At 37.0% G+C, this 10,815-nt stretch overlaps 1 protein-coding gene across 1 annotated transcript in view; it reads left to right on the plus strand.

The window, feature by feature from the left end:
- The window catches only part of LOC105620586 (mucin-12), a 53,324-nt gene that overhangs the window by 38,351 nt on the left and 4,158 nt on the right, over positions 1–10,815 (plus strand). Inside the window, exons 9-12 of the mRNA XM_012202075.1 lie at positions 1,042–1,282; positions 6,407–6,601; positions 7,609–7,671; positions 10,243–10,547. Coding sequence (XP_012057465.1) covers positions 1,042–1,282; positions 6,407–6,601; positions 7,609–7,671; positions 10,243–10,547 — 804 coding nt within the window. The remainder of the gene's footprint in view (positions 1–1,041; positions 1,283–6,406; positions 6,602–7,608; positions 7,672–10,242; positions 10,548–10,815) is intronic.

A 10,815-nucleotide genomic window follows, 5' to 3' on the forward strand; every position in this document is an offset into this window, starting at 1 on the left:
CTCTCTCTCTCTCTCTCTCTCTCTCTCTCTCTCTCTCTCTCTCTCTCTCTCTCTCTCTCTCTCTTCTCTCTTCTGCTCTCTCTCTCTCTTTTCTCTCTGATCGTTTCCTCGTTTTCTCCGTTTCCATCTCTCTCTTTCTCTCTCCCTTCGTCCTTCGGCTTGAATGTGCACCGTGCGCACCCTTCCCGTCGAACTACCCCCCTCCCCCCTGTGACGGTACACGGCCATTGTTAATTATCAATATTTCGCGTACACGTAGCGCCGGCAAAAGTCCGGCGCGGCCGATATTGTGCGGACTCTGACGCTGGGGAGTAGTTATTGAAATTGAAACATTCGAGCACACACAGCACCGTGTTCCCCGGCCTCGACGCACACAGGGCACCGCCGTGTTCACGCGACGTCGCGCGAGCGCGCACAGTCGGCCTTCCGTCCGTTGGCTATTTGCATTGCGTGCTCTCTCGACAAAATGAATTCTTGCCAGTAAATAAACGTGTAGATTTTACAACAGTTAATCAAGCAGTGGACTGCTCCTGTAGTGCGCCTGTGTTCGCGCTACTTCCGCGTCTCCCGTTCGAGTACGATTACATGGCATGTATGTACGTATTTAGGCAGAGCGTCTAGAAATCATACACTTTTCCATATATCATAAAACTCAAATTAAAGATCATACTAACTCACTCGGTATCAACATCTCAATAGATACATCAATTTGTGAATCATTATTTGTATCTACAGAGAATTAATGGATTTTCTAACAAAGTAAATGTTGAAAACAGAAATGGATAAAAGGAAATAACAAGTAATCTTTTCCCTCAATACGTTTCAAATTGTCAATACTTCATTATAAATTTATCTTAATTATCAAAGTATCCAATATCGAAGAAATTGAAAAGCATGTTATTAAGATTTTTTTATTGAAATTGATATAATATCGCACATTTTCCAAGTAAGATGCTTTCTGGCTGGGTCAACATATTTTTATTTTTAGGAAATTATTGATTGTTAAATTTTTTTATTTATATACAATCTCTCATATGTCAGGGTATGGACCCATGAGTCCTCATCCAGGATACGGGATGACCGGCGTTCAACCCGAATATCCCGGAAACACGTACACTCCTTACCCAACTGCAGGTTATAACTGTGGTGGAACTTACCCAGGTGGCCCAGTGACTTCCGGTTATCAGATTCCAGCGGGTTACACTCCGGCACCATGTTATAGCATGCCTCCCCCACAGCATACGGTTGGACCCCTCGATAAACCATCTGGCAAGGACGACAGGTAGGATATCTCTTTTATCTCTTTTGAATGGAATTATCGCGATTGTGAACAATTCACAGCAAACTTTTATTTATGTACTGTAAATATGAATTTATGTCCGTCGATGAAATAAAAATCATTATTGTAAATTAAACATTTAAAAGAGTAAAAAATTTTATTTGAAGATTTTAATACTGTTTTAATATCAACTATTTGATTTGAAGAATACATTCATTAAATCTATTAGATTGACCGATATTTTCATCGCGTATTTAACATTTTATGCTTTTTTCTTTAATTTGAAATTTATTCTTTTTTTTCTGTATTCAACATATATTATTTTGATGAAACTTAAAACCAAATAGTTATTCATTTATAACGCTAGATTCGCGATGAGAATCCAAATCGTTATTTAGCGTGAGGTAGCACTATTAGAGAATACGTCCACACGTCGTGCAGGCGAGCATCGCGAGTTCTCGCCTTGGTATTTACTTGCCTTGCCGAAAGGATCGCACGAATCCTTCACGCGATAGATTCGTGGCCGAAGCTTGAAAAGACGTGGAGACAGTGGCGGTGGCGGCGGCGACGGCGGCGGCAGCGGCAGCGACTAACATCAGCGATGGAGGGCGAGAGGAAAAGGGGGCAAAACTCGCGCATACCCACCTCCATTTTGTTAATTAAAGTAATTACTCTTCGTACCGAAAGTGCCAACCTTATTCTAATTGACGTGAAGCTCGGCGGTATGGAGAAGGCACGGTTGGGCGTATAAGAAGAGAATGAGGATGAGGCTCGAGTGGAAGGCGCGCGTGCAGGGGAAAAGGGGTGCTGGGGTTGAGAGGGTGCGGAGGCGAGGTAGGATAAGGTTAAAATGGGTAGGTGGGGTATAATCAGTTGCCACCGCACTGGATTATGGGCCGAGACCCGGCGTCGTCCTCCCCGTAGTGTGGCGTGGGTTAGAAACCTAGAGCACACCTCCTCGGCTACCTCGAGGCGAAGTTGCCTTTCGTCCCTTTTGTAATTTTACTATGGTCCAAAATTCGGTGCGTCGCGTTCCACGAATCTCACGAATGTCTCCACGATGAACGAAAATATAAAAATCGAATCGATATTTTATCGGAAGTTTGAGATAACAATATTGGCAATATACGATATTTACATTTGCGCGAAAATATAATCGTGAATGTACTGTGTACAATATTATATAAAGATAAATATTATATCGGCAAATCTTTACTCAATGTAAAACTGTAAATAATGAAGTTTGAAATAGTTTGTATTTCAAAAAGAGAGAAACTAAATGATTAATTTTTAATTGTCAGTATTATATTTCATATTTTTTTTAAATTTTCATTTTAGAAATTAAAAACATTTAATAATCTTATTTTTAAAATTATAGTCTTAATCTATCTTATTATATACTTGTAATGTTTATTAAATGTTTGATTAATGATAATAGTGAGTGAAAACATTTAGTAAATTATGTCTTTTTATTGCACAAATTTAATTTGAGAGGTTTATGAAATGATTATGTTCAATGATTTCCTCACGATATTAATCTTTCCACGTTTCTCTTCCTTCTCATTAATTGTATCTTTATTGAATCGCTATAACGTTGAACATGTACGACCAACTAAAACCTCGGTCAAACCAATCTATATCAGAACTTCAACTTTATTAATAGTAGCAGGCAATATAACTACCTTCGCTTCCTAACTACATTATTAGTCTCGTCTCTTGGAACCATTTTTATTAGTGTACGTCCCAATCAACCATCGAATCAACCATCTAAATTTGTGAAAATATCAAATACATAATTGATATAAGAATAAATAAAACTTAATTTTTTCTGGGATAAAGTTTTTTTTAATTCTTGCTTAAGTTTGAAAGTTGCTAAAATCTCTTTATCTAAAATTAAAAATCATTAAATTTTAAATGATGAAATTTCCCGAAAGATTCGTTTTATTGTTACATAATCATTTTTATATTTATTTATCAATAATCATACGCCATAACATTGGGCATTCATAAAAATACGTAAAAACAACATAAATATATATATTTGAACTATTTCATTAAAAAATGAATATATATATATATATATATAGGGAAAAAGTTCGTGGCGTTTTTCCCATTAGATGGCATTAAAAAAACGCCACGAACTTTTTTCCACACCTAATATGTATAGATATAGACAAAGTTTTTAATAAAAATTACAATAAAATTCAATAACTTGATGCTACCAATATCTAAGACAGAATAGTGGACCAGCAGAAAAACGCGAAGGTAGATAGATAGTCCGATGGCGTGCTTGAATTGCACTTAAGCCATCCGTCGACTCTCAGTTGCTCGGCAATATCGCGGCCACTCAAGGGTCATCGAGGCTTTCTCATTGCCGACGATGGCTTGCCTATCTATGAGGCTACGATGAGATCGAAAGCAAGAGCTCACCCTCTGATTTGTTGTAGCCGGCGCATATGTTCTTTCAGTCCGCTTCTCTGCTTTCTCCTTCATCTCCTCTCGATCCTTTTTCCTATTTTTCGACGTTTTTTCATATCACATTGCACATTGCTCTTCCACTCACGTTTCACAGAAAAGTTACAAAACGCAATATAACTTTGCGAGGCCCTACAACTGTAAACTATGTACACTCGCATTTGTGTCTGGGAAGACGATTTACGATTGTCGCTTATGTTAGGTGTAGAGTGCATTAAATTAAATTATGTCAGGCAGTCTGCTCAAGTGCTTTTTGCAAATAAAAGCCACCTACAATTTTAGTCGCTATACCCTTAAGACTCGGTTCAATTCATGCTCAACAACGCTTTTGGGAATTATTTTATCTTTATTGTTTATTAAACGTTAAACAAAATCAAATAATGCTATTTATCCAAACAAAATCAAATGATCATTATTTGCATGAATAGAATTGCAGTCTAATTGAGCAGTATCATAAAAAGAAGTAAATAATTTAAGTGGAAATATCATTTTAGCTTTTACACTCGAATAGTGACAATTAAAGAATTACCCAGCACACTTTATTCGAAGGATGTTCTAAAAACGTTTTTAGAACGTTTTTTTAGATATCTATAGAACGTCGCTTGGAGAGCTGTATAGGTACTGATAATTCCATGATTAAACTAGGGACTCTAGATTTGATGGTTAATATTATTCGGTGCAGTATGAATGTGAGGAGATACTCGTTGAATTTCGCACCTCGGCCCACCCCTCGTGGTCGCGATGGCAAGGAGCTGATACAGTGCCCCACGTCGTCCTGTGATGGCATGGGTCATGTCTCAGGGAACTACGCTACCCACAGAAGGCAAGGCAGCATCGACATTTACCAAGCCTTTGACGTGAACGCTCGATTATGTATATATCGATTGGCGATGCAGCACGCAAGCACGCTACATACATACATTTAAATTTTTCCTCTTTGGTCCCTCAATAAAGCCTCAATAGATATTTTCATTTAAAAATGGTAGATGACAGTATATATCCTGAAACATACACACACATATATATATATATAACAAATGACATTATGTAAATTGCGAATTATATTTATATGGATGGTTCTTGCATCAATGCATATTGGTGGTCCGTGGTGTAGTTGCTTCTTAAGTGTGTTGCGATACAAAACATACATCTAGAAACCTTATTTTCTCCTAGTTAAGCGATTGAGTTGTACATTTGGTCCATTATGTTGCCATATACATCTATATATGACGTACGTGTGAATATCCAGTGGTACTATAGCTACCTTGCATAAGTATACATATATATATATACACAATATATAGTTTTCATTTTTGTTATTCATACAGTTTACTCGCTCTTTCTCTCTTCTCCTCTTTCCTTTTTTTTTATTTTATACTCTACATCATATTATGCGATATCAAAGGTGTGTAGATGAGCCTCGTAATTGAATGAATTTTTTTCTTTTTTTTCCTCGCTGTTTTTACCCGACCCCTACGAAAAGGGATGGCAAAATCAAAGTTTGGTATTGCGGAAGAATTGGCATTGCACAGGACTGGCTTTCGATCGCGAGACTCATTCGTTTTCGTACGCATACGTAGTAATTAATTTACTGACTACCCGTCCGTTGAAAGCTGCTTTCGCCAGCCTCAAGTGGGCAGCTTTGTAGCGAACTGTTGTCGATGACCATGTCATAGCAGAACCGTAACGATCAAGAAAACCCACGAAGCGGTGAAGATATCGCTTCGCGATGCACCTCGTGTGCAAAGTCAAATTGGCAATTGGCGAGTTTCATTGGGGTCAGGTGTGAGTGTGCTCCCTGCTCTCCCTTTCGATGTTCTTAGAGTAAGACCGATGACGGATCAACGCGACTATGAAGCGCGATTGATCTTACGAGCGACACCTCATAAGTGATCCAACTGGAACACGGCGTTGCCATTTGCATGCTACCAAATACGATCCGTTGTCCGTCCGCATCGATCATAATCCGTACGACATTTGAGGGTGTCCCTGGAACGTAAGACTCGGGCTACGATCGTTGGCGTGCACGATCGGTGCTCGAGCAAGAGATGCGAGTCTTAGATCTCCCTTTCCCTCAATGTCTTCGTTCGAACTGGACGCAAGGCAAGTCGTCCGAAACTAAATCGTAATGAAGCCAGTGCCGATACGCACTGATCTCGGTGAGCCAACGTCTCTTGCTCTTCGATGAATACATAATACATTTAGATCTTAGCGGCGATTAATTAATAAATAATAATATTTTAACTTCGGTGACGTGTTGTGTCACTCGTCGTGCGATACATAGATGATTTCGATCGTTTCAGCGAACGAGATGTTCGGATACTCATCGAGATCTAATTTTTGAGATATCGATTGTCTTTTAAATAGAACAGCCTTAGATTATGTGAATACTCACGACATCGTGGCAACGTCGCGTAAATTGCATGCGATGTGTTGCTGAAGCGATGGTTGGACGTTTCTGAGGTGTGCGTTCGTGTGAACGAAAGCCATGAAGATTACCGCGTTGCGCATTTTTATCAGGCATCGTAGCATGATGATAAATTTTTCAAAGTTTTTCACAATTTCTTGTGTCTTCCCAGAACACGCAGCGCGCGGTCTTCATAGCGTTTTCGCAACGCGTTGAAATAGAAGAGAGTCTTCTTTCCTTTGCAGTCTTTCCGGATGCCCACGAGCTGATCGTTCGCAAATCCAGGCGCATTCCCAGGAGCTCAAGTGTCCTACGCCAGGATGTGACGGTTCTGGACATGTCACGGGAAATTACTCGTCACACAGAAGTTTATCTGGTTGTCCACGGGCCAACAAGCCAAAGAGTAAACCTCGAGATGGTCAAGATTCTGAGCCTCTGAGGTCAGTTGGCGCGAATACTATTAATTATGCGCTCTATATTCTAACTGTACTTCTGTACACGCGATTAACACGGGTTAGCACTAGTCTCGGTCTTTATTCAAGGGCGTTAAATTTTAGAGGGTAGCAATCTATTTTTTAAAATCTTAAAAGTAAAATTTATAACTCATTATTTAATTTGTCTTTGCCTCGAAATAACACTATTTTAATACTATGGCTTTTCTGTCCTTTGAAGATTTAATTGTAAAGAATATCCTCAATTAATAATAGCTTACTTTTAACGAGCAATATCAATCTCTGGCCTAATGAAAGAACTATATTATCAACTAAATTTTTCGAAAGGTTAATTATGCAAAATGTATTTAACGTATTTAATGTATTTTAATGTATTTAACGTTACATACACAAACGTAACATATATATTATTATTTGTAATGACATTTAAGTATAATTTAAATATAATTATGCTGCAAATGCAGTATGCTCATTTTATTTGACAAAATGAAACTTAATGACGAACTATTTTGATTTGACAAAAAATTTTTTTAAATTATTTTTCAGTTACATTCAGTATTGAAAAATAATAGATTTAAGTTAATACAACGCAAAGGAGATCCGAAAAGAGCAAGAGGGCTATCGCCCCGAGTTTGTAGGATTTGGTTTCACGACGCGATTACATCTCGCAAGTTCCGCAATTTGAGGGTGCGGCGGTAATCGCGATCTCAATTTGCGTTTTCGTCGCGTTCGCACGTTGCACGTAGCAGCTAACGCAGGTATCTTCTCGACCGCATTGCACGTACCGCGAGGCTGTCGGATGAGACCCGAGAAAGGGGAAATCTCGTCCCCCTTCCCCCCCGTAACCGCATCCTAACTCCCTTTGCCCGAGTTACACCCCGCGCAAAAGCGAAGACGCTGACTAATAACTGGCGGTTTCCGCTCGTTTCACGCTCGCTCTGTGCGGATGGATTATGTGGTGTTGGTGACGGTGGCGTTGGCATTTTGGACTACAGATGTCCAATCCCGGGTTGCGACGGGTCCGGCCATGCCACCGGCAAATTCTTGTCGCACCGCAGGTAAGGCTTGTATAAGAAACTTTCAGGCTACATGGATCTTGCTTTAGGATAATCGTATGCTGTTTTCTGTTTTTTTTTTCCCGTATATACAGTGGGTGGACAAACCTATAATATAATCGAATATAATAACTTCTTGCATAAAAATAAATCAAAAGTGCAGAATGAACTTTTTTCGTCCGAAGCTTATTTTTCGAAAAAATTAAATTTAATTTTCAGAAAATCTTTAGATCTTTAACACAAAAAGTTATTGCAGCTTTTGAAGAAATAAGAAAACTCATAGGATTACTAACTCTATTCTTCTAATAGTGCTCTTTTCGAAGTTAAAAACAATGTATTCTTATTTTTTATTTATTGTATTCTTTTTTTGTAAAGTGAGACAAAATTTTAAAAATTATTATTTAATATTTAAATTTATTATTTTACGAAAAAATTATGCTTGGCCTGTATTAAGGCTACGTTCGCTTTGGGTAATGTGTAATATATGTATGGTTTATCATATAGAGATTTTGTTAAAAATTTGATTATATACATATATTGGTTGAAACACACACACACTTATCAGTTGCAAGATACATTAAATGAATCAATTTTATTTTCTCAATTGTATTGATGTTAACATTAAAAAATCTGATCATTAAGTAAAATGTAAATATATTTATAAATATTCCAGCTAACGTTAAATATTCACAAAAAATTCGATTCGTATTATCAATGTACTGAATGTTTCGAAACAGTAAAAGAATTGTCACAGAATGTTCAAATGTCGATGAAATGTCCAAGTCTATTCTTAATATCCTTTTTGTTTTCTGTTTTTTGCTTTTTGCTATTTTTTACATCTTGTCTTTTTGCTTCTTATCCGGTTTTATATCGCCCGAGATAAAAGTTAACGAACTTTGGAAGAAACAGGAAACACGTAGTAAGAAATACAATTGTTGATAAAATGGTGCAAAAGAGGGAAAAAGAAATAGGTAAAAAACAACAAATAGGCAAAGAACAACACAGGAAACAAAGAACACATTGTAGAATAGACTTCAGAATATTGTATGAATACTCCTTGTGTATATTTCACGAAAATCACGAGCGAGTGAGCAGTGCACATCTCCGCCGACAGAGGGCCGCAGCGGAGAGCATTTACTCATAAACAAGAATCACCTGGGAGAGAATATAAGAAGCGCAGCACTTCATCTATGAAGTGAGCCCAAAGATTGGGTTTCAAGGTTGGCTCCATTTTTTAAAATAAAATTTTGTTTAAAAATTGATTCACGGACGATCTGACATGGAATTTTTGAAAAAATTAAAATTTTGCGGAATATATATGGAACATTCTTGAAATATGTAACGATATACAAATGAATATACAAATGAAATTTTCAACCGACATTCGAATGTAATGAATGTATCTTCTATATTTCATAAATATTCGAAATATTTTGGAATATTCTTGGAAAGTTTTTTTGGGATTTTAGAAACATTTTATGAATATTTCCGGAATATTTAGTGTTTGCTGGGATATTTATATATAACTTTATGAAGTCTGAATAAAGATTGTCAATAAAAATTATTCTAGAAAAGAAATGTCATTTTATTGAACACCGGCATTTAAAACAGAAAATCCCCCTTCATCTTCATCTTTTTTTTCTTTTTTTCTTTTTTTTAGAAAATATGTACTGTTTTTACTAATGTACTCTTTAATGCAACCGAGAATTGGTCCCTAGTAGAGATATATTAATCAGAATCCATAAATCATAATTTAACAAGCACAATTTTGCTTATGGCAGTCGGGACATTTCCAGCAATTTTTCTTTTAATAAAATTGATAAAATTTAATTAATTGACATTGTTTTTTAATTTTAAATTTTCCTAAAGTCGTGTGATGTTATGTGAACACTAATGGTAATGTTTATAGCATCTCACAAACCATATCTTCATTAAGTGCATGTGTACTCTCTAAATTCTTTGAAATGGAATCTCTAAAAAGTGAAAATTGAGCCAATCTGGAAAAAGAGTTTCAGTCAATTTTAAATCTTTAAGAGTAAGATTTCACTCTTTAGGGTGACAATTCACTTAAAAAATTTAAAAAGTATTTAATTTCTCAGACACAAAGCCTCGGACAAAACAGTTTATTGGATACTTTTAATTTATTTTTGTATAAAGAATCATTCTCTGTCAGGTTGTACTATAGGTTTGTCCCCTAATTATCTTATGTGTCAAATTGCGACAATTAAATGCCTGTAAGAACATTAGCTTCTATACAGATCGCAAAATTAACTGTTGATGTTCTAAATAATTGTAATTTATTAAAAAAATTATTGATATTTTCGATTTGCGCTACGATTTTTATAATTTGATAATAAATTGGGTGATAGTAAATTAATGTAACTTAAGTATAAAATATTGTTTTAATCTGCTGTGGTCACATTACTGTTTATTTATTAAAGGAAGTTAGATTGAATTGATAATATACAACCTATTTTAATGATGTTTATAATTATAGTTCTTGAAATCGATGAGTCTTTATTAATTTGTGTATATACATTTCCTATATTATACATCTTCATTTTCTTATTGCAGTGCATCTGGGTGTCCAATTGCAAACAGGAATAAGATGCGAGTGTTGGAGTCTGGCGGCACAGTCGAGCAGCACAAGGCGGCCGTGGCTGCCGCGACAGCCATGAAGTTCGAGGGTGTCAATTGCCCCACACCTGGATGCGATGGACTCGGTCACATAAACGGCTCCTTCCACAGCCACAGGTCTTTATCGGGCTGCCCGATAGCCAGCCACGCCGTGAAGAAACCGAAACCGGAGGATAATATGAGCATGTACAGCAGAGGAATCACCGGTGAGGATCGAGTTGCCTGTGATGTCGCCTCCGGCTGTCAATACTTAACGATCGAAGAATAATATTGTCAGAGTTACGCTGTGCGTGAGACCAATCGTTACGAAGAAGAATAACGATCGAATTTTGTTCCAAAGAGTATTCGTAAAAAATTCTCCTCGCGTGCAACTGTCAAAATTGAAACCGCGAGATGCGTTTTTCTATCAAAACGCGCGGTAGAAAGAGAGAGAGAGAGAGAGAGAGAGAGAGAGAGAGAGAGAGATAGAGATAGAAGAGATAGAGAGATAGAGAGAGAGAGAGAGAGAGA

The sequence above is a fragment of the Atta cephalotes genome (genome assembly GCF_000143395.1).
Source record: "Atta cephalotes unplaced genomic scaffold scaffold00027, whole genome shotgun sequence".
Taxonomy (NCBI): Eukaryota; Metazoa; Arthropoda; class Insecta; order Hymenoptera; family Formicidae; genus Atta; species Atta cephalotes.